At 46.3% G+C, this 23,500-nt stretch overlaps 2 protein-coding genes across 4 annotated transcripts in view; one reads left to right on the forward strand and one right to left on the reverse strand.

Annotated features, from left to right (window-relative positions):
* VCF1 (VCP nuclear cofactor family member 1) overlaps positions 1 to 18,809 on the forward strand; it is a 20,874-nt gene extending 2,065 nt beyond the window's left edge. Inside the window, exons 2-3 of one of the 2 annotated variants that reach the window (XM_061392966.1) lie at positions 3,163 to 3,262; positions 16,420 to 18,809. In XM_061392966.1, the coding sequence (XP_061248950.1) occupies positions 3,163 to 3,262; positions 16,420 to 16,650 (331 nt within the window). In that variant the 3' untranslated portion in view covers positions 16,651 to 18,809. Of the gene's footprint in view, positions 1 to 3,162; positions 3,263 to 15,894; positions 16,219 to 16,419 lie in introns of those variants that run through there. The other variant, XM_061392967.1, reaches the window with a different exon arrangement.
* The window catches only part of COG1 (component of oligomeric golgi complex 1), a 12,176-nt gene continuing 6,325 nt past the window's right edge, over positions 17,650 to 23,500 (reverse strand). Inside the window, exons 7-14 of one of the 2 annotated variants that reach the window (XM_061392956.1) lie at positions 22,409 to 23,194; positions 21,726 to 21,872; positions 21,116 to 21,277; positions 20,188 to 20,315; positions 19,618 to 19,726; positions 19,073 to 19,182; positions 18,916 to 18,994; positions 17,650 to 17,845 (exon numbers count right to left, since the gene is read on the reverse strand). In XM_061392956.1, coding sequence (XP_061248940.1) covers positions 17,702 to 17,845; positions 18,916 to 18,994; positions 19,073 to 19,182; positions 19,618 to 19,726; positions 20,188 to 20,315; positions 21,116 to 21,277; positions 21,726 to 21,872; positions 22,409 to 23,194 — 1,665 coding nt within the window. In that variant the 3' untranslated portion in view covers positions 17,650 to 17,701. Of the gene's footprint in view, positions 17,846 to 18,915; positions 18,995 to 19,072; positions 19,183 to 19,617; positions 19,810 to 20,187; positions 20,316 to 21,115; positions 21,278 to 21,725; positions 21,873 to 22,408; positions 23,195 to 23,500 lie in introns of those variants that run through there. The other variant, XM_061392957.1, reaches the window with a different exon arrangement.

The following is a 23,500-nucleotide window of genomic DNA, read 5'->3' on the forward strand; positions in this document are numbered from 1 at the left end:
ATAAAAACCCTACTTGTATATGAAGGAAGAGTGGGCTGAATTTGAAATTAGGGGCCCAGTGTACCAACTTGCTACTGAGATTAGTCACGAGATCCTTACGTATAGTAAGCCTGATATAACTGCCAGTTTTTTCCTTCCCACACCCATTTGTACTTCCAGCAGTCCCTCGGGATGTCTCACATATCTGAAAAAGTCTAAATATTTCTCTGAAAAACATTCCTGTTATCCAGTGCTGTACACAAATACACTGGATGCGCTTATAGTCCTAGCAGTCCCTTTTATCTCGTTCACACAATCTCACATGGTAACTTCTTTTCTGTGAGAGAAGTCATGTGAGCTGGCAGTGCTTTCTCTGCTCCCATGTGTTGTGTACTACAGTGGATCAGATCCAGCTGTCTTAGCATCTTCAAGTCGGTTCAGCTCTGTGGATCTGTTTCCTCAATTTTAAGAGGAAGCGTTGGTCTATGATGGTGGGTCTTCATACAGGAGGGGTGGGTATGGGTATGTGTGCCTGTGCTTGTTCAGTTGTGTCCGACTCTTCAACCCCATGGACTGTAGCCCAGCAGGCTCCTCTGTCTATGGAATCATCTAGGCAAGAGTGTCAGAGTGGGTTGCCATTTCCTCTCCAGGGGATCTTCTCCACCCAGGGATCGAGCCCACCCTCTTGCATCTTCTGCGTTGGTAGGTGGGTTCTTTACTAGCTGAGCCACTGGGGAAGCCCTGCGTGGGAGGGAGGTCCCTACTCCAGTTAAAACATCCATTATCTCTTTTATAAATTGAAGGATCTTTTTTTTTTTTTTTTGGTAGGGTGAAATAGTTCTGTCATTTTTAAAATAAAGTTTGAAAACCACTAGTCTGTGTATCCTAGGATTTCTTCTGTGCTCAGTCTCTAGGAGGGACAGGAGGGTTGAGGAGAAATGAAGTGATGAAAAGTGATGTATTCTGCCATCCTGAGAAATAACAGATGCTAAACAATAATCTGTAACTAAATGGCTAGGGAGAATGTAATTAGTTATAGGGTGGCTGCTCAAATTATAACCTGGCATATGGCATTAATGTTAAAAGTTACAATCTGACTGATTCTGTTGAGCATGAAGCTAAGGTTTTGTAAAATATTCATGATGTTGAGAGAAATGCTTCAAGGATGAATTCTGCAAAGAGCTTAGAAAAAGGAGAATGAAGAACATTTAGGGCTCATTCTTAATCCAGAACCATCCAAAGGAGAGAACTCCCAAAAGGCCAGAGAGATCCTTCTGGTACCTGGAGACATCAGCTAATTATGAGGCAGGAATATTTCATGTGACTTTCTCAGTTTAATTGAAATCTTCAAAACCAGCCCATCCTCTTGACGTTCATCGTCTTGTCACTAGAAAGATAGTAACCTTCTCTCCCATTATAAATGAGGAAATTGGAAAGTTGTAGTCAGACCATGAGTTTGCTGGCAGTGACTCAGCAGCCCCGGCACAATCATCTGTTGGAACACCGATAAAAGAGGAGTTGGGGGACCGTCACCGTCATTCGAGGAGTTTCTCTTTGGGCGGCAGCTGGCCTTCCACCAGTGTTCTGCAACTGTTGTCAGGATGGGTGTAGCGATTTCTTGGTTCCACTAGCACATCCATTTAATGATTATTAAAGCCTGATATTTATCTAGTTTTTAGCCTCCGGTATTTCAAGGTAAGATCTAATTCCCTGAGAGAAAGGTGAGGAGATCTTATTTTGTAAACAGCTGAGTCTTAGGATGCTGCAGTCCTTTGGGTCGCAAAGAGTCAGACACACTGAACTGAGCTGAGGCTTGGACCGGTGTAGCCCCTGCCGGTTGGCTAGTGCTTCCTCAGAATCATAGCCCCCATCTTATCATTCCAAGCCTAAACTGGGTCCATACTCATCGATTAAAATGTTAGATGCGTTCACAAGTAAGAGAGAATTAAGCTCAGGGTGATAAATTTAGCCAACGTCCCGACCTGATCAAAGCCCCTCTACTCACATAGAATGTGTAACTGTATTGAAGATACTGTGCGTTCAAATTCAGTATTTTCCAGAAAGCTCTCTCACCCTCTAGATAGAGCAACTTGAACTCTGAAGAGCTTTCATTATAACAGCTTATGCTGCTTTGTATAAACCAACCTTTCGCCAGCTCTGTCCAGTAGAATTTTCTGTACCTCTTCTGTCCATGGTAAGTGTACTGGAGCGGGTTGCCATTTCCCCTTCCGGTGGTCTTCCCGACCCAGGGATTGAACCCAAGTCTTGTGTGGCTCCTGAGTTGCAGGTGGATTCTTTACTGCTGAACCACCAGGGCAGCACAGTTCCATGCAGTTTGACTTAAAAGTGTACCTCCTCTAATAATTTCTGTTTTCTAACTGGAGCTTAGAAGTCCAACCAGCACTGGTTCTTACACAGAAAACATACAAACTCTGTCTCCGTCATACACCTCAGAATACTTGACCGAGAAAGAGGGGTGATTTTTCTTGAAACCTGGACATTTTAAGCAACTGGTGCTGCAGTGTAACAGTAACAAGCTGGAGAAGTAACTTCTCTTACAATACCAGGTGGTGCAGCCAGCCATCAAGTTAATGTGTCCAAGAGCCGCCTTTGCAGTGATTGTCCAGAAAAGTAATTTGATGCATTAGAGGGCAGAGAGCTTTTGTGTTAATGTGATAATTGGGGGAAAATCAGAGATGAAAGAAAGTGAAAGAATAGAGGCTACCTCCAGCCTCTAATGCTCTTCGTGTGTAGCACCATTTTTATAAGGATTTTAAGCGTAAATAGGCAAAGGCAGCCATTCCCGTCTTAGATGCCACATGGACAGGAGTAAAATTAGGGTAACTTGGGATGGTAATTTCAGGAAATGGAGGAGGAGATCACCTTAATTAGGTAGAGTTGGAGCACTTAGTCATCAGTGTCTTCCTGCGCTTGTTTATTCCCCGTAAGCATTTCAAATCGTCAGGCTTCTTTTTAGAAATTAGTTGTACTAATTTAAGCTCTACCTTCCTCCTGTTATTTTACATTTTTGCTCTTCTAACTTTTTTGCCTATTGGGATTATCATATGACGATCTATCTCTCAGGCAAGAGGGCAAATTTAATATGTTTAAATTACAGTTTGAAGTGTGCAGAAGACCAATTCTTTTTTTTTTTTTTTTGTTCTCTTTGTGGTTTAATTCCAGGAAAAGGAGAAGGAATGGCAGTGAAGAAGACCACCATCTCCCCCCACAGACCAAAAGGAGCAGTAGAAATCCTGTCTTTCACGATTCTTGGGACACAGAGGTAGGAAGTGTGGTCGAGAGCACCTGCTGTTTGCACTGCTTGAGCCACTTCTGGGTAATGAAGATTATTCTTTGAGTAGGGAAAAGTGATCTGACTTGATTGCAGTGTTTCTAACCTTTTTTTTTTCTTTCTTCTGAGTCATGGCTGTTTTGAGGATGCTACCCATCTTCTCCACAGCAAAACAGCCTGTGTTTGCATGTAATAATACATACAAATGCCCAGAATTTGGATGTTATGGGTTTTATGGACCTCTGAAAGCCCATCTTTGAACCCTTGTTGGTATTACAGAAGCCAACTTCTTTTCTTTTTTTTTAATATATGGACCATTTTAAAAGTCTTTATTGCATTTATTGCCATATTGTTTCTGTTTTATGATTTGTTTTTTTGACCTTGAGGCATATGGGATCTTGGCTCCCAACCAGGGATGGAATCTGCACTCCCTGCATTAGAAGGCGCAAAGTCCCAACCACTGGATAGGGAATGAGCCTCTGAACTGAGGTTTCCTGGGTGCTTCAGTGTCCCTCCTGTGCACTTGAACGCCTGGTCTGCAGTGGGGCAGGGAAGCTGACCAGATGCTATTATTAATAAATGATGCACTTGAAGCTTTGACCCTCAACAGTTGTCGGCCTAAGAGAGAAACTCCTCGCTGCAGAGGTCCCTAAGCCCCAGCCTCGTCATTTAAAGCAGAACTCCGTGCCTCCCAATTCTCGCATAACCAGAATAATTTGTACTTCAGTTCTTGATAGTAGGATTTGATCTATATCCGGTCTTTAGCAGAAATCCAAAGTAACTCCCTCAAGGAGGGAAAAAATCAGTAACTGTCAGGTAGGTAATCCTCATTCAAGAGCAGCTGATGCACCCCAGAGCAGACTCGATTCTTCTACGTAGAGACTGAATTTTCTGTAGCTTTTATCCCCCCTTTTAAATCCTCGTATCATTTTCCCCCCCGTTAGAGTAGCAGAAAAGTATTGAGCTTTTGGTTAACGTAATAACTAGGGAATTTCACAGATGGAAGAAAACCAAAGATTAAAGGCTGCCATGAACATCTAACGATAAGAATTGAGTTTCCATGATTCTTTTGAGTTAAGACCATTCATTAAAAGAGTACATGATGGTTACTTTCGTGGTATCAGGGTAAATATCTCTTTACTTGTGCCTGTATATCAGACCTGCTATATGATGTTTGCATGAGTTCAAAGGTACAGTAGATCTTTTTATTTATTTATTTTTTGTATTGATCTTTTTCCCCCTGCGTCTACAGTTCTAATGCTTGAGAGCAGGAGTGTAAATGGTCATTTTTTTTAAAAAAATCAAGCATTTCTGCTCTCTTATTTTGAATAATACTCCCTAGTGTTAGGTTTGGTTGTATTCTGATTGCTGTTTGTAGAATGACCTTCACTCCCTTGCTGATGCCCATGCACTGGTCTCACAGAAGTTGGTGCACTGTTGTTCAACCTGTGGGTTCGTGTGTGCTGTTCTTGTTTGTCCAGAGAAATTCAGTGATTAAACCACTCTGTAGGTATTAGTTGGAAGCATGGACTGGATTGCCCTGGTAATAATTAACAGTCAGTAAGATGGTAGGTGTTGCAAGAGGGCATCAGAGGGCAGACACACTGAAACCATACTCACAGAAAACTAGTCAATCTAATCACACTAGGACCACAGCCTTGTTTAACTCAATGAAACTAAGCCATGCCCGTGGGGCAACCCAAGATGGGCGGGTCATGGTGGAGAGATCTGACAGAACGTGGTCCACTGGAGAAGGGAATGGCAAACCACTTCAGTATTCTTGCCTTGAGAACCCCATGAACAGTATGAAAAGGCAAAATGATAGGATACTGAAAGAGAAACTCCCCAGGTCGGTAGGTGCCCAATATGCTACTGGGTATCAGTGAAGAAATAACTCCAGAAAGAAGGAAGGGATGGAGCCAAAGCAAAAACAGTACCCAGCTGTCGATGTGACTGATGATAAAACCAAGGTCCGATGCTGTAAAGAGCAATATTTCATAGGAACCTGGAATGTCAGGTCCATGAATCAAGGCAAATTGGAAGTGGTCAAACAAGAGATGGCAAGAGTAAATGTTGACATTATAGGAATCAGCGAACTGAAATGGACTGGAATGGGTGAATTTAACTCCGATGACCATTATATCTACTACTGCGGGCAGGAATCCCTCAGAAGAAATGGAGTAACCATCATGGTCAACAAAAGAGTCCGAAATGCAGTACTTGGATGCAATCTCAAAAACTACAGAATGATCTCTGTTCATTTCCAAGGCAAACCGTTCAATATCACAGTAATCCAAGTCTATGTCCCAACCAGTAACGCTGAAGAAGCTGAAGTTGAACGGTTCTATGAAGACCTATAAGACCTTTTAGAACTAACACCCAAAAAAGATGTCCTTTTCATTATAGGGGACTGGAATGCAAAAGTAGGAAGTCAAGAAACACCTGGAGTAACAGGGAAATTTGGCCTTGGAATACGGAATGAAGCAGGGCAAAGACTAATAGAGTTTTGCCAAGAAAATGCACCCTCTTCCAACAACACAAGAGTAGACTCTATACATGAACATCACCAGATGGTCAACACTGAAATCAGATTGATTATATTCTTTGCAGCCAAAGATGAAGAAGCTCTATACAGTCAGCAAAAACAAGACCAGGAGCTGACTGTGGCTCAGACCATGAACTCCTTATTGCCAAATTCAGACTTAAATTGAAGAAAGTAGGGAAAACCACTAGACCACTCAGGTATGACCTAAATCAAATCCCTTATGATTATACAGTGGAAGTGAGAAATAGATTTAAGGGCCTAGATCTGATAGAGTGCCTGATGAACTATGGAATGAGGTTCGTGACATTGTACAGGACACAGGGATCAAGACCATCCCCATGGAAAAGAAATGCAAAAAAGCAAAATGGCTGTCTGGGGAGGCCTTACAAATAGCTGTGAAAAGAAGAGAAGCAAAAAAAGCAAAGGAGAAAAGGAAAGATATAAACATCTGAATGCAGAGTTCCAAAGAATAGCAAGAAGAGATAAGAAAGCCTTCCTCAGCGATCAATGCAAAGAAATAGTGGAAAACAACAGAATGGGGAAGACTAGAGATCTCTTCAAGAAAATCAGAGATACCAAAGGAACATTTCATGTAAAGATGGGCTCGATAAAGGACAGAAATGGTATGGACCTAACAGAAGCAGAAGATATTAAGAAGAGATGGCAAGAATACACAGAAGAACTGTACAAAAAAGATCTTCACGACCCAGATAATCACGATGGTGTGATCACTCACCTAGAGCCAGACATCCTGGAATGTGAAGTCAAGTGGGCCTTAGAAAGCATCACTACGAACAAAGCTAGTGGAGGTGATGGAATTCCAGTTGAGCTATTTCAAATCTTGAAAGATGATGCTGTGAAAGTGCTGCACTCAATATGCCAGCAAATTTGGAAAACTCAGCAGTGGCCATAGGACTGGAAAAGGTCAGTTTTCATTCCAATCCTAAAGAAGGGCAATGCCAAAGAATGCTCAAACTACCGCACAATTGCACTCATCTCACACGCTAGTAAAGTAATGCTCAGAATTCTCCAAGCTAGGCTTCAGCAATACGTGAACCATGAACTTCCTGATGTTCAAGCTGGTTTTAGAAAAGGCAGAGGAACCAGAGATCAAATTGCCAACATCCACTGGATCATGGAAAAAGCAAGAGAGTTCCAGAAAAACACCTATTTCTGCTTTCTTGACTATGCCAAAGCCTTTGACTGTGTGGATCACAATAAACTGTGGAAAATTCTGAAAGAGATGGGAATTCCAGACCACCTGATCTGCCTCTTGAGAAACCTGTATGCAGGTCAGGAAGCAACAGTTAGAACTGGACATGGAACAACAGACTGGTTCCAAATAGGAAAAGGAGTACGTCGAGGCTGTATATTGTCACCCTGTTTATTTAACTTATATGCAAAGTACATCATGATAAACGCTGGACTGGAAGAAACACAAGCTGGAATCAAGAATGCCGGGAGAAATATCAATAACCTCAGATTTGCAGATGACACCACTCTTATGGCAGAAAGTGAAGAGGAACTAAAAAGCCTCTTGATGAAAGTGAAAGAGGAGAGTAAAAAGTTGGCTTAAAGCTCAACATTCAGGAAACAAAGATCATGGCATCCGGTCCCGTCGCTTCATGGGAAATAGATGGGGAAACAGTGGAAACAGTGTCAGACTTTGTTTTTCGGGCTCCAGAATCACTGCAGATGGTGATTGCAGCCATGAAATTAAAAGACGCTTATTCCTTGGAAGGAAAGTTATGAGCAACCTAGATAGCATATTCAAAAGCAGAGACATTACTTTGCCAACAAAGGTTCGTCTAGTCAAGGCTATGGTTTTTCCTGTGGTCATGTATGGATGTGAGGGTTGGACTGTAAAGAAGGCTGAGTGCTGAAGAATTGATGCTTTTGAACTGTGGTGTTGGAGAAGACTCTTGAGAGTCCCTTGGACTGCAAGGAGATCCAGCCAGTCCATTCTGAAGGAGATCAGCCCTGGGATTTCTTTGGAAGGAATGATGCTAAAGCTGAAACTCCAGTACTTTGGCCACCTCATGCGAAGAGTTGACTCATTGGAAAAGACTCTGATGCTGGGAGGGATTGGGGGCAAGAGAAGGGGACGACAGAGGATGAGATGGCTGGATGGCATCACTGACTCGATGGACGTGAGTCTGAGTGAACTCTGGGAGTTGGTGATGGACAGGGTGGCCTGGCGTGTTGCGATTCATGGGGTCACAAAGAGTCGGACACGACTGAGCAACTGATCTGATCTGATCTGACACGTACTTTTTACCTGTCGTGGTAACCTGAACCTGCTGGTATGCCCTCAGTTTCATCACGTTTACCGGCATCTGGTGCTGTTGAGTAATGTGGCCAAGCAAACCCAGGGAGTGCTGGAGCAGCAAATGGCAGGGGGGGTTACCTTTAAAATGGAAAGTTAAGTCCTGAATAATTAAATCTACCACTGGAGTATATCATTATATTTATAGCGTAAAAATAGCCAGTTTAGGGACATTTGGGTGCTCGTTGACAATTGTGTACAAAGGGGAATATAATAATAAGTCATTACTAGTGGATTCTTAATTTTACTAATTTGCATATAAAGTGTATTGTTAGTGAAAATAGTATCTTTTAATTCTAAGCTAGGGCCAACAAGGTATATTTCTTTAAAACACTTAAGAGAAACCATTTCCTGTGTCTTTCTTTAAATACTTAAGTTTGGAATTTTTTTCTTGTAACATGAACAAGTTTCATTTGGTTAATTTCCAAAACTCACCGTTTTCTCCTAAATGTAATAATATTGGCAGGTACTGGGAAATAAGGCATGAGATGTTGGAATTATTTTGAACTGTGCCACAAGTTAAGTCATGCTTATCAGTAAAATGGAGATGGTATGGGCCTCTTTTTTCCTCAATTCTAGGAAGCTGAAGAATGTGAACCGACTTGCCAGATTAGTTATGTAAAGAGAAATTCTGAATCTACTTGTACATTTTTTTCCTGTCACTTTGGTGGGTGTTATGATCTCTACTTTTTAGATGGAAAATTGGGCCACAGAATAATAAAGTCACTTGCCCAGAGATACATAGCTAGTACAAGGCAGGTCAGTGAGCCCCAGAATGTGAGCTACCCACAGTGTGAACCATCTCCCAGAAGACAGATCAGAAGGTCTGAGGGACTTTGCTAAATATATCCAGTGCTGCTAGGTCCTGGGCTTCTCTTGAATCATGGGAACAGAGAAGAATATTTTTCCCCAGTTAATGCTCTGAAATTGTATTAGCTCAAAAGCAAGTTTAGTAAAGAAATTGGGGTTTGGTGTTCTTTTCAACTCTGATTGGTCTTTGCCTTGAAGACTTTGAATATTTACTCCAATGGCTTAGATTTAATGCCTTGGGAGCTTTAGGGTAGTGTTTTGAAAATTGAGATCTAATTTACAGGTATAGGAATAAAAAAGGTTTTAGAAAGCCATTCTAGATGATTCCTGGTAGTTAAGGTCTAAAGCAGGTTCGATTTTCTGTCTAGTGAGTAAGTGAAGTGATTGGTCACTTTGTGTCTTCCTGTTGAGTCCTTTCCAAAGATAGCCCTATTCCCTGACCTCACACAGTGACTGGATGGGTAAAAACTAGCTGAATTTAATCGATTTAGGTTGACCTTTTCTTTTTTTTTTTTTTAGGCTGACCTTTTCTTAGGCTGGCTGTTTTGGTTTGAATTGTAGCTTTGGTTATAGGAATGATGCTCTTTATTTTCAGCTTGAACATCTTTCTTTACAAAAACTACACTGGATACTTCCACTGAGTCTGGCCTCTGGGGTGTAGGTAAATGCCTTACAAGAAGTACTGCTACCTGAGTGAATAAAAGCTGTACGGTTTTTAAATACAAAGACTCCAACTTAAAAAAAAAACTTTATTTCGCTGTGCCAGGCAGGACTTAGCTGTGGCATGCAGACTCTTAGTTGCGGTGTGTGGGATCTAGTCCTCTGGCCAGGGATCGAACCAGGGCCCTCTGCATTGGGAGCAGAGACTCTTAGCCTCTGGACCAGCAGAGAAGTCTCCCCCACCCCACACCTTTTTTTTTTTTTTCCCAATACTTTTAACTTACCAAGACTGAGCTTTTAAAGATCTTTTGGATCACTATACAATCACAGCAGGTAGAGAACGAGAAGATGTGGAAATAAAACAGAGGTGGCTTAACTGGAACAGCCTCTGTCTTGTTCTTGTGTCTGCTAGAAGGGAAATCTTTGATGTCATATCCCTGGAACCCCAAGGGTGTTTTATTAGGAGTGCAGACACGTGGCAAAAACAGCAGAACCAGGGGGATCTGTGCATCGTTAAAACTAGGATCCCATAAGTCCATTTGTCTTAACTGATAAGAATTAGCAGAATGTTAGGTGATTCTTTTTTTTTTTTTCAACAGTGTGAATTTATATGACCCTGGGAATATTTAGCATAGCTTTGTAAGAGGGTATTTTAAGACTTTGTTTTTGCTCACTCTTATCGTTAATCTGTCTAGGGTAGTAGGACCAGCCTGAGACAAAAGTCTGTTTTGGCAGACTCGGGGTGAGGCGTCAAGGTTGTGTACTTAAAACCCTATAGCAGGGGACTTCCTTGGTGGCTCAGTGGTAAAGAATCCACCTGCCATTGCGGGAGACACAGGTTCGGTCCCTGACCTGGGAGGATCCCACATGCCATGGAGCAACTAAGCTCGTGCACCCCCAATTCTTGAGCCTGTGCTCTGGAGCCCAGGAGCTGCAGCTGCTGAAGGCCACGTGCCCTAGAGCCTGTGCTCTGCAAGAAGAGAAGCCACCGGAATGAGATGCCCTCGCACTAGAACTGGAGAGCAGACCTGCTCGCCGCAACTAGAGAAAAGCCTGTGCAGCAATGAAGACCCAGTACAGCCAAAAATAAACATAAATAAATTTAAGAAACTATTAAAAAAAAAACAGCCCTGTAGCAAAGTAACTGAAAGTATTAGGTTGGTGCAAAAGTAATTTCAGTTTTTGCAACATTGAAGTTTGCCATTTGATATTGAAATACAAGGCTTCCTAGGTGGTGCAAGTGGTAAAGAACCCACGTGCCAGTCCAGAAGATGTAAGAGACTCCGGGTTCTTTCTCCAGGTCAGAAAGTGGGCATGGCAGCCCATTCCAGTATTCTTGCCTGGAGAAGCCCATCAACAGAGGAGCCTGGCGGGCTACAGTCAGCAGGGTCACAAAGAGTTGGATACAACTGAAGTGACGTAGCACACATACACATTGGAATACATTCTAGATACATGTGGTTATGTTACACATCATTTTCATGTGCATTTGTCGCTTTTGTCTTTTTTATATGACTTATTACTTGCTGTTTGTATTTATTTTAGACAATAGAAATGATGTTAGATAAAAAGCAAATTCTAGCAATTTCCTTATTTGAGTTCAAAATGGTTCGTAAAGCAGTGGAGACAACTTGCAACATGGGCAGTGCATTTGGCCCAGGAACTGTGATGAACGTACAGTGTGGAGGTGGTTCAAGGAGTTTTGGAAAGGAAATGAGAGCCTAAAGATGAGTGCAGTGGGCGGCTGTGGGAAATCGACAGCGGTCAGCTGAGACCATCATAAAAGCTGATCCTCTTACGGCTACACAGGAAGTTGCCAAAGAACTCACTGTTGACCATTCTATGGTCATTTGGCATTTGAAGCAAATTGGAAACGTGAAAAAGCTCGGTAAGTGGGTGTCTCATGAGCTGACTGGAAATGAAAAAAATCGTAGTTTTGAAGTGTCATCATCTCTCATCCTGTGCATCAACAATAACCATTTCTCAATTGGATTGTGACGAGTGACAAAAAGTGGATTTTATATGACAACTGGTGGCGACCAGCTTAGTGGTTAGACTGAGAAGAAGCTCCAAAACACTTTCCAAAGCCAGCCTTGCATCAGAAAAAGTTATGGTTACTGTTTGGTGGTCTGCTGCTGATCTGACCACTACAGCTTTCTGCATCCCAGCGAAAACATTATGTCTGAGAAGTATGCTCAGCAAATCAATGAGATGCACTAAAAACGGCAATGCCTGCACCTGGTCAACAGAAAAGGCCCAGTTCTTCTCCAGAACAATACCTGATCACATGTCATGCAACCGGTGCTCACGCCTCATATGCCGTATTCACCTGACCTCTTGCCAACCAACTCCCACTTCTTCAAGTGTCTTGACAACCTTTTGCAGGGAGAACTCGTCCACAACCAGCAGGAGGCAGAAAATGCTTTCCAGGAGCTCATCAAATCCCGAAGCAGGGGTATTTATGCAACAGGAATAAACAAACTGATTTCTCATTGGTGAAAATGTGTTGATTGAAATGGTTCCTATTTTGATTAATAAAGATGTGTTTGAGCCTAGTTATACTGTGTGTGGTGTTGGAGAAGACTCTTGAGAGTCCCTTGGACTGCAAGGAGATCCAACAAGTCCATTCTGAAGGAGATCAGCCCTGGGATTTCTTTGGAAGGAATGATGCTAAAGCTGAAACTCCAGTACTTTGGCCACCTCATGCGAAGAGTTGACTCATTGGAAAAGACCCTGATGCTGGGAGGGATTGGGGGCAGGAGGAGAAGGGGACGACAGAGGATGAGATGGCTGGATGGCATCACTGACTCGATGGACGTGAGTCTAAGTGAACTCCGGGAGTTGGTGATGGACAGGGAGGCCTGGCGTGCTGCGATTCATGGGGTCGCAAAGAGTCGGACACGACTGAGCGACTGAACTGAACTGACTGATACTGGTGTAAAATTCATGGTCCAAAACCATAATTACATTTGCACTGACCCGATAACTTTTTAAAAGATCCATTCAAAATGGAGGAACACTGCTTTCAAAAGTTTTAGAAGTGTTAGTCACTCAGTTGTGTCCTATTCTTTTTGACCCCCTGGACTGGGGCCCACCGGGCTCCTCCGTCGAATTTCCCAGGCAAGAATGCTGGAGTGTGTTGCCTTTTCCTACTCTGGGGGATCTTTTCAACCCATGGATCGAACCTGGGTCTCCCACATTGCAGGCAGATTCTTTTATCGTCTGAGCCACCAGGGAAGGCTCACTGTTCAAGTTCTTGAAATATTTGTGATACACTGCATCAGCTCCGAGCATGGATAGCTACCCAAGCAGTTTCATCTTGAACCTGACTGTTGTCTCGTTGAATAATGAGGATACATACATGTTTTTAGGCAGGAACTTCAAACAGATGATGTGGCCCAACTCTCTCTTGTAAGGATATGCACTTACTCACGGACACAGACAAAGTGACCCCTGTATTTTCTTCTCATGCATATTTAGGAAGTAGTTTTAATTGGCCTACTGAACTTACTTGGAGTCTTATGGGCCCACTGGTATTAGCAGACCTGGAGCTCTCTCAAGTCATTGGGCATTTTGGGAGCACAGTTTTAAGTTAGAAGCCCTGATGGACTTGGCTGGGATCACCTCTTGCACGTAATTCGCACTCTGCAGTGGCCTTAGGATGAACTTCATTCTCACTCTAGGGATGGAGTGTGTAATACAACCAGCAAGATTTTTTTTTTTTTTTTTTTCTTTTCAGGCTCATGTAAATTAAAAGCACCACTGAACCGGGAGATGGATGTGAGGGGAAGTCAGGGCTTGAAGGAAAATAAAATACGATGTTGCTCTGCTTTTCTAATTAAGAGAAAGCATAGAGCTCTAGGTAATAAATGTACACGTGTATTCCGGCGCTCTCTATGAAGCAGAGACTCACTAATTAACAGTCCCGCCTGGGGGACTTTCTAAAGGTTATTAGTAGAAAGTCTTCAGAGTTATTTTGTTCCTACCACGGGTTTAAGTGGGCTCTCTCTTAAACTGACTTCACACTGTGGGAAAGTAAAATTCAGGGCAGCCTAGCTGAGCACCAGGCTCTCTTGACCTCTGCTGTATCATTGGAGCCACGTGAACTACGAAAAGGAGCTTCGGCTTCTCTGTCCCCTGCTCCACGATTTAGACGTATTCTTCTTTCTGCCAGAAACAGTACGTGTCCCTCTGCCTTCTCTCAGGCTTTTGAGTGCTTTTTTCTGTTACTTCTCCCTTCTTGGCCCTCCAAACAGTCTGATCCAGAAAAGCTCCACCAAGCGGGGGAAATGCAATTTTTTCTTGTCTCAGGTTTTATAAGACAAAACGATTGATTTCTGCATATATCTTAAGGCTTTGCTAGAGACTTAAAATTTAGTTTTACACCTTCAGGGTTAAAAGGAAATAATGGTCTTTCCTTTATCCCATAAAGTTACGATCTGTTAGAGTACTTTTCAGACTTTTTGAAGTGGTCCCATAGAAATGCTTCATTTTGTGACCCGTACGTACCGAATATACTTGTGCATTGTTGAGAAGAAGCCTCACGGAACCAGTACCCTTATCATGTGGCACTGTTTATATTATGCCGGTTGCTGCTGGCCCATCTGTGGATGGTGACATATTCCCTGAAGCCCCCGTCGCCCAAGTGCCAAGACAGGTCCAAGTAGGAACGAGTGCACCTCTGAAAGAGATTTGTTTTGTTTTCACCTTTAATGATAGTATGTATGGAAGGTTTTATGTGTATTTAAATAACATACAAAGTGCATTTACCTGGATTCCTGGGTTCTCAGTAGGTTCTCTCTTAGTCTAAAAGCATCATCAGTTTGCTGTCTGTCTGCTAATTATTCAACTGAAATAGTTCAGAGGTTCTTAAGCTGTTACATTAAATGAGATGAAACAGCCTTCCTAAAATCTTACAGACAGTATCATTGTATTTTTTAAGTCTCAGTCTTAGAGTTAGAAAAAACTGAAGACCTTACTCTCTTTTGAAGTAGCACTCTTTAGTTCTTTTAATGACTGCATTTTGTCCTCAAAAGAAGTATTTTTTTTGTAGAAGCTATAGAAAATAAAGATTGTTTTAAAGTAGGTCTAAATGCTAAATATTTTGGCATGTCTGTCCTTCCAGAATATTTTTGGTGTCCTTATGTGTATACATAAGCACTTTGAAAACCAGCAGACTTACTGTACATTATTCTGTAACCATAAAACGCTGTTAAAGACCTTTCTTCTTTAGTATGTGTAGGTCTCCGTCGTCACCGCTGGCCAGCTGCGTAGTTCCGTCCTGTGGATTACAGTTGATGTGTTGCATTTTATGTGTGTTGTGTTGTGGTTTAATCAGTCGCCTCTAGTTTTAGACAGTTAGGTTGTCTCCATTTTTAGCTATTACAAACAAGGCTGCTCTAAAGATTTTAAGACATGTCTTTAAAACTGAGCTACAGGATACTTAGAACAGACTAGAAATTGAAGGTATTTGTCCCCTTTCCCCTTTTTAACAGCATTTGTACGGCCATCTTTTCTGTTTATTTGAAAGAATTTCCGTATTTTCTCAGAGTAGTGTCACCTTTGCTGTTAGAGTGTGAAATAATCTAAGATATAAACTTGACTTGCTAGATATGGATTCTAGTTCTTGCCTTAATTTTCAGACAGTGCTTGTAACGTGAAATGGCAAAGAAAAGCAAAGAGGAGGCAAAATGCTCTTGGTGGTGGGTATCTTCCCTAGTCGAGTGGCCTGCTTGCCACCTGGCACGCTAAGCTGCGTATGCCGGCGGCAAACTAGGTCAGGGGACTTTTCATGGAACACTGTTTTTCTGTTTGAATTGGCTTTGACTTCTTAGGTCTTCAGGTAAATGTACAGTAATTGCTGCTGCTGCTAACCCTACCGTGTGGTCTTATTCAGCCTCTTAAAATGCTTCCATGAGTTTGTTTTTGTAGAAAGATGGGATAGGTTGTCTCCTACTGCCTGTGGGCAGTGGGCTCCATGACCTGTTAGTATAGGTAACTGCAGATGACTTGGTGGGCCGTGGTATTTCTTGGTTTAAGATGGACGTTTGTGAACAGGGCTTTCTTTGCCATGTCAGTTTATATACATGTTGGTAGGTGTAATTTCTTATCAGAAAATGAATAGAACTAGCTTTTTAAAAATCATGTTTAAAGTATCTGGAAGCATATATATGTTTATTTTTATAATGAGAACACTGAAAAAAGTTGTAGGAAACGGTAGAAAAAAACCACAAACTAGAATTCCTCCATCTAACATAATCATTGTGATCTGTTTCTTTCCAGTCTTTTTCCTAATCTGTAGATTTCACACGATGGAAGGCAGGCATTTTAAAACCAATGTTTCCGTCTAAGGGAATATAAATTTAGATGTGTCCTCCCCCAAGAAAATTCTACACAAGAGCATTAACCTCCAGAGTTCTTTCTCCTCATGCGTTGACTTCTTTCGGCACGCTGTCGTGTGGAGCTGTGAATGGATGGAGAAGGGCGCTGCTGACCGAGTTACTGGAGCTGTTGCTTGATTGTGTGGCTCGGTGGTGTCCTGTCTTGATTCTCTGTGACCCCGTGGACCGGAGCCCACCAGGCCCTTATGGCCACGGGATTTCCCAGGCAAGAATACTGGAATGGGTTGCCATTTCCTCCTCCAGATCTTCCCGACCCAGGGATCAAACCCAGGTCTCTTGCATCAGCATATGGGTTCTTGACTGTCTGAGTCAGCAGGAAAGCCCCAGGGTATCTGAAGTTAAACCCCAGTAGAGCTCCTGAGACCCCAGCAGCCTCACTGTGACTCATGTCTCTTTCCTGTTTCAGTCTTCGAGCAGTGACAGCGGCGGCAGCAGCAGCAGCAGCATCAGCAGCCCCGACAGGGCCAGTGGGCCGGAGAGCAGCTTGCACCACCTCGCCGCCGGGCCTGGCCCCCACACCCCGCAGCCCGCGCCCGAGCCATCCGCGCTGTGCCAAGGCCCCTACTTCCACATCAACCAGACCCTGAAGGAGGCCCACTTCCACAGCCTGCAGCATCGGGGACGGCCCCCCTCGTGACGCGCCGGCAGACTCTTGCCTTCTGTGAAGGGACAGTGCTGTGCAGATTTGATATTTCAAGTTAACGATGTTTTAAAAAAAATTGCACAAAAAATGCCTGTTGGCTTTTCAGTCTATATTTGAGATAATAGGTTAACAGGCTGTTGTTTACTTGTGGTTTGCTGCACTATTGCAATTTCCAAGGGGCTTTGAAGCAGTTTTTTATAGGATTCTTTTAAGGGTGGGAATCAAGGGAACCATAGGAGGACACCTCATCTGTGTGTTGAACCCATAGTTTGTCCAGTTTAGACTGCTTTCCAGGTCTGTCAGTTAGAAATTCTACTTTATGTAAAAAGGCCTTTTAAAACTGCAGGATCTTCAATTTTTTAAATAAACTAGTAAAGAGGATCTACTTTCCATGAAAAAAAAAAAAAAGATTTTTTTCCAGAACACAGAAAGCTGGACCAGTCTTGCACTGAAGCGAACTGCCATGCTACCTCTTAGCACGTGGACGTCCTGTTGAAAGTGCTGTCCTCTGGGACAGGACGGTCAGACCCCGGATAGACTGAGTGAGTCAGCTCCCTCCCTGTAGCCGTCTTCTCTCTGCTATATATTTGTATTTCCAGAGAGAAGGGCTTTCTGATTCATGGACCCCAGATAGCTTGTTAACTGTTATTCCTCCAGAGCTTGCGTCTTCAGACATAGGAAACATTGCTCAGCTCGGACAGTTACGGAATGCGTAAGTGACTTCCGGTCTCAGGCACCACCTTGTCCCCTAGCAGCTAGTGTGAGCTCCCTGGTTAATTCCGCCTTGCCGTGTGAGAAGGCACCAGTGAAGGCTGATGCAGTATAAGCTATAGGAACTGAGGCCTGGAGTCACGACTGCTGTGAACTCTGGGGCATGGACTTCACTGGCTCTACGTGTAAAGTCACGCCCACCCCAACAGGAACGAGGGGGCCACGTGCCACCACGGCCACCGCAGAGACTGGTGTGGCTCAGAAAAAAAGGGGCAGAGTCACTTCTAGGAGAAATAACGCAAGAGTATTTATTTAGAGAGACGGAGCGTCCTCGTCACTTGGTCATGCTGGAGAGCCACCCGAGTTTGAACAGCGAGGGTGCGGCCGAGTCTTCCTCGTCAGCGACCAGCTGCCTGAACAGGGAGCCGGCCTGCCTGGGGTCGTCTGCCCGGGAGAGCGCCGGCGGGGCCGCCTGCCGCTGTGTGGAGAGGAAAGTGCCTTAGCGTCCACCCGGACCCCCGGCTGCCCGCCCCCCACTCTGCTCGGGGGTCCACGCGGCGTGCACACAGCGGGTCTGAGCAGCACGGCCAGCTCCCGGAGGGCCCTGCTTAGTCCAGATGGAAGAGGACACGCGGCAGACTGAGGGGCTGTGGCGGGACAGCCGACACCGGGAGCGAGGACTGCAGGAAGGGGAGCGTGTGCCTCTTCCCCGTGGCAGGTTCCCCTTGGGGGCAGAGCTGAACGGTCAGCTACTGGAAGGAAAGTGGACAGCTGTGGGGAAAGCTAAGAGCACAGGTCTGGGCTCAGGAGCGGGAGGCTTGTGCACAAACTTTCCCCTCCTCACACCTTACTCCCATCTCCCAAGTTTTAAAACCTGCTGTTGATTGAGGATTTTGGACCTGACTGGGTTTGATGGCAGGGAATGTGGAAAGGAGACATCGTGAGTACTTTTATCCAACCAGAGAGCAAACGAGGACCACATGCTGGAAGGAAGGGAGCAGCTGTGTGAGCTCTCAGACACACGTGTACACAACACACTTCAGAGACCCCCGGAGGACTCCCACAGCTATCCTAGCAGATGGCAGCTTACAAGACAATGTCTATCAACAAGAACAGGTGAAACTCGAGGAAACAGACTCCCTACCCGCCTGAGAGAAATGAGAGACGAAACCATCGCTGAAACAGAGCAGTTTTTTTTTTCCCAAATAAGTACAGTCGTAGTGCTGGGTTAGCAGTTAACTCTTCTACCCTCTTAATCTTAAACACAAGCTGTAATCTCGGTCTGTCCTGCACATTTTCTACAGCCTTGGCAGCCTGAGAGTCATTTCTACCGTGAGGCTACTTGATAGTGTCAGTGGGCATCTTTTAAAACCTCTCTTAGCTCAAGCTAGTAACATCGTGTACTTCCTTATTGCGCCGCCATTAAAAGCAGCATTAGTGCACCTTGTCACTCGGTTCTCCATCGGTTATTTGAGGCGGGGCTGAGCGGGTGGCTTGGTGGGAGGTGGGGTGGGCTCCCTGGGGAGGAACTCTCGGTCGGACACTCACCTGGGCTTTGGTGTCCATGCTTCCACCAGCTGACTTGGCCTTTCGTGTGCTTGTCATGCTCAGCGGAAGAAGCCCAAACCTGCCAGACAGGACGAAGGTGGCTCAGTGGAGGGACCGGGGGGCTGGGGGCCAAGCAGGGGCCGCTCAGCGTCCTTACCTGATCTGGCTCGACGCCAGCGGCAGGATGTTGTGGGCTTCTTGGGAGTTGAACGTACTGCTCCTGGGGGTGAACTGGTTCTCCGGACCTGTCACCAGTCCAAAGAGAACCTGCGGGACGAGAGACGGGACGCAGTGACAGGCTGCGTGCTGCGCTGCCCAATTAAGAGAGAATCTGTCCTGTCAGTAATCGGTCACTACTTTGTCTCTAGCCATCCTGGGGTGGGGGTATGTTCTCTAGAGTATGTTAATACTGCAAGTCATTACCAGCAGGTCAGACTCTCAGAGTCGAGTAGCTCTGATTCTATTCCTCTTTCTGAAGCCCTGATAAAACTTTTGATAGTCCTTACCCACAACTAAAGGGGTCATCCCATTGCCTGGGCTGTGAGGTTTGAGGTTCAATCTAAACCTCTCTCCACCTGTGACTGACTAAATTCAGCTGCGTCTTGGCCGTCCCCACCCCTCAGTTGCGTGGTGGGCAGGTCTGGGCTGTGACCCGAGCCCCTGTCCCTTCATGCAGAGCGAGCGTGTTCTCCCGTGACTTACGGAGGTCCGCTGCACGAGGCGGTTGAGGTTGCTGTGAAGGTGGGGGGTGAAAACGTCCAGGTCAAATGGGTCGATGAGCGTTTCCAGGTAGTCAGCCACTTTCTCAACTCTTAACAAAAGGGTTAAGGTGGTCATTCTCCAGCTTTTGTAGGACAGAAACCAAGCTCAGGCTGTTGTAATGCTAGAGAAGTCCTGGAACAGGGGGGTCTGTTCTGTGTAACTGCTGCCTTAGCACTACTTGTCACTGATCACTGTGCTTAAATAATCCTTAGGAGTTTGAACCTGGTGGGATGTCTTCTAAGTGAAGTACATAACTTCCCCATATTGTTTTCAGGGAGGGCACCAGAGGCTCAAATTACACCTAACAGTTGGTAGGTGGACTCAGAGAGGAACAAGACCTACTGGAATCGATCCAGCGGGTGGCCATTCTTTATCTTGCTGGTAACATGAGCCTGAGTTGTGTTGAGAATAAACATAGGGAATGGGCAGGAAGAGGCGGATTCCTGCAGCTTCCCTGAAAGGGGCCGTGCAGGTCAGGAAGAGACGCGCTGGAAGGGTGGGCACGGCTACCTGGAGTCCTGTCTGCAGCGGCCGCTTTTCATCTCTTCACCCTTGGCTGTCAGGACTACACTGAGGTAACGCAGATCATAGAGCAGCTGCAGTGCCCGATTCTGGGTCATTGGAAAGGCGCCTTCTTTCTGCAAATGAATTTCCCGTCCCCACCCATTAAGGGAGATGGCCTGTCAGGTGAGAATAAACAGCTTCGTGTTTTGTCTGCGTTTCAGCTGGTTATTTCAGAAGCTTTTTATACTCAGGAGGCCAGTTTTATCTCATGACAACAACAAAAGCAACTTAAGTAGAAACTTGGTCTTCAACAAAACTAAAAACCTAATGGCGGGGAGGAGAGTCGGTCCTTAGAAAAAGGTCTCAGGTGCTGTAGACAGTCATTTTCAAGGAAAAAACTCCTGGCCTGAAGGGGGTGGCCTTTTGAGGACGCTCAGGAGAGACTTGTCTGAACTCCTTCCCAAGTCAGGAGCTGGTCCATCTTAGAAACAGGACTGATGAAATGGGAGTAAGCCGGAGGCGGGGGGCTTACAGCAGGCGACGGGCGGGGGGCTGGGCCATGTGTGCCCCCTGACGCGGGTGGGCTCTGCTGCTCCACTCCCCCACCTCCGCTCCCCAGCGCCCCATCCACGTGCCCACACTGCGTCCTGAGCAGACGGGTTAATGATCTGCCCAGAGCCGCGCTGACCACCTGACACGGCTGGGCGTGGACAGCGCCTCTCTACTTTGAAGTTGTCGTCCCTGCCGCCTCATGGAACCTGCTTGGCCCTGGGAGTGGGTGTGATTCAACTCCTGGAGGCGGAAGCACTGCCCGTTAAATTGCCCAGGGCAAGCAGGCCTTAACACCTGGACTCCTGGATGGGAGCTGCCCAAACCCCAGAGCAACCTAGGGTCTTGACTTCTGCTCTTCGTGGGAAGAAGCCCACAGGCCTACCTTGAGCTGCTTGGCTTCCGAGAGCCTCTCGTAGGCGGCAGCTACTTGGCCCAGGCAGCTTTTCAGCATCTCCTGCAGTGTCACCTTTGGCAAGGCGTGGCCTCCAACCCGATTGATTTCCTGGCACAAGCTAAACAGGAAGGACTGCACATACCAGGATGGCTAGAGGGACAAAGGAATGCTGAGTTGCCAACTTGCACTGATTAAACGAGACGCGCGGACAGTGGGCTCCAGCAGCCTAACGAGGCTTCCGCTGCGGGACTCTGACCCGGCCAGCCCGCCCCCTCAGAGCAGACCAGTGGACGGACCCGAGTGGCGTCTGCCCTCCTTCCCCTGGCGGCCTGGGCTCGACCCGCCACGCTGCTCTCCGCTGGTGAGTCCACTGCAGGGCAAGCTGTTCTCTAACCAGCACAGAGTCTGTGCTACAACGGGAAAGCAGCGTGAATGGCTTCTCAGACCGCCCACGTGCTTGGCCGTCCGCCCACTTTGCCCCACAGGAGAACGGCGCACATACTATCCGCTCTTCCTCAGGAGCCGCATTTGGTTGATCTCTCCTCAAGTCTCTCCTGTCCATAAAGCAGGCTTTCCCCTCATGGTGGCCCCTGCTCACCTGTACAGGGAGTCGGATCTTGGACGTGATGCTGCTGCCAGACTCCGCTTCCTCCTGGATTTCCAGTTCATCCCAGCTGGTGGCTGTGGCCAGGATGGAGCCAGCATCGTCTACGAGTAATGACTGGGCGAATCCATGAGCCAGAACCTGGTGATGAAACCCAGATATCCACACAGACCACTCAGAGCCTCTGCAGAGTTTTCGTCAAACTACTTGAGTGATGGTGTGGCCAGCTCCCGCCGCACAGGTTGCCTGTGGATGGCGAGTGGCCGAGATCACTTCCTTCTGACCAGCTGCTGATACCAGCGGTGGGGTCTGGCTGCCAACTACGCTACACAGGGGCCCCTCTGAAGACCCCAGTGGGGGCGACAGGGCTTATATTTATGTTGAAGATCAGAAAACAGAGACCCTCGTCCAGGAAGAAAAGTCTTTCATTCTCATCAGATCAAAGGAAAGAAAAAACACAATCCAGCGTTTCAGTCTCTAAAATCTAGGCTAAAATAAATAGGCAGTTTTTACGCTTGAGCTCTCTGGCAGAGATAAAGCAAGTGTGAAACAAGAATGGTTATTCCCTTACTATTAAAAGGCCTCGCTGAGTTTGGCCAGCCTGGACTATGACAGAGGGGCAAGGTGGGGAAGGAAGCCTGGCAGGCACGGAAGGAGCGCGCTGATGGGTCACTCACCCTCACGACCGCCGAGCCCCAGACCCGGTAGCCCGTCACGCTCCGCTGCAGGAGGAGCTCCTTCACGTCCTGCCACCTGGCCTGTGTGGGGAGGACCTCCTGTGCCTTCCCCTTCCCCTGTTTCTTCAGAGCCCGGGAGTCCTGGGCGGGCTTCTCGGGGCTCCCCGATCTTCCCAGGATGCACTGCTTCAGGTGGGGACACAGCTCCCCCAGGGACTGGCAGAGTCGGGCCATGAAGAGGGCGGAGTGCAGCTTGGCCCCGTCAAGGACGTCCTGCTGCCCTTGAATAGCCTGTTCGATGCTCTGCAGCTCCGCCTGGATGCAGTCCGTGATGTCCCGGATGCAGGCCGTGGAGTGCGTCCGCAGTGTCTCCTGCACTGTCTCCGCATCTGCAAATCTGTCGAAGGCGCAGCTCTCGGCTGCCGCAGGGGAGGTGTCCTGGCGGGGCAACGGGTCACCAGAGGGGAGGTAGGCCAGGAGGTCCTCCAGTTTCACCTTCAGTTTTGAATCCAGGGCAGAGCAGAAGCTCTGCACGCAAGGGCTAATGGCCTGTGCCTTCATGGAGAGCCCACTGCCCTGAAATGGAGCCCGGCTGGACACGCTGACCCAGGCGGCGTCAGAGGGCAGGTCGCTGGGGCTCTCGGACCAGAGGAAGACAGCCATGTTGTGCTCGAAGTGGAGGTGCTTGCTTGAAGCCGAGCTGCTGCTTTCAAGTTCCTGCAAGGCTGAGATGAGGAGCTCTTTGGAACTACTGGAGATGGAGTCGAAGCCTTCTTTGGTCAGAGTCTGAAAGAGAAGGGGAGAAGAGTTCAAATCCCACGTGCTTCCAGGAAATCTCAACCTAGAGCACCGAGTGGCAGACTACCCCAGCATCCAGTGTTCTCCCCGACGCTCAGAGAGATGGCCCAGTGGCGGCGGCAGAGGGGAGCGTCGTCACTGATGGGGGCGGACGCATCCCCAACAGCCCGACGGGGGCCTGGTCTCTTACGCAGCAGCAGACTCTGTTCATTTTTACAGCTCATTATTCAGAAGAGTCACCCCGGGAATAAGTCAGCAGGGAAAGAACATACTTATAGGAAGTGGTGGAAATCT

This window comes from Bos javanicus, chromosome 19 (genome assembly GCF_032452875.1).
Source record: "Bos javanicus breed banteng chromosome 19, ARS-OSU_banteng_1.0, whole genome shotgun sequence".
NCBI classification, from domain to species: domain Eukaryota; kingdom Metazoa; phylum Chordata; class Mammalia; order Artiodactyla; family Bovidae; genus Bos; species Bos javanicus.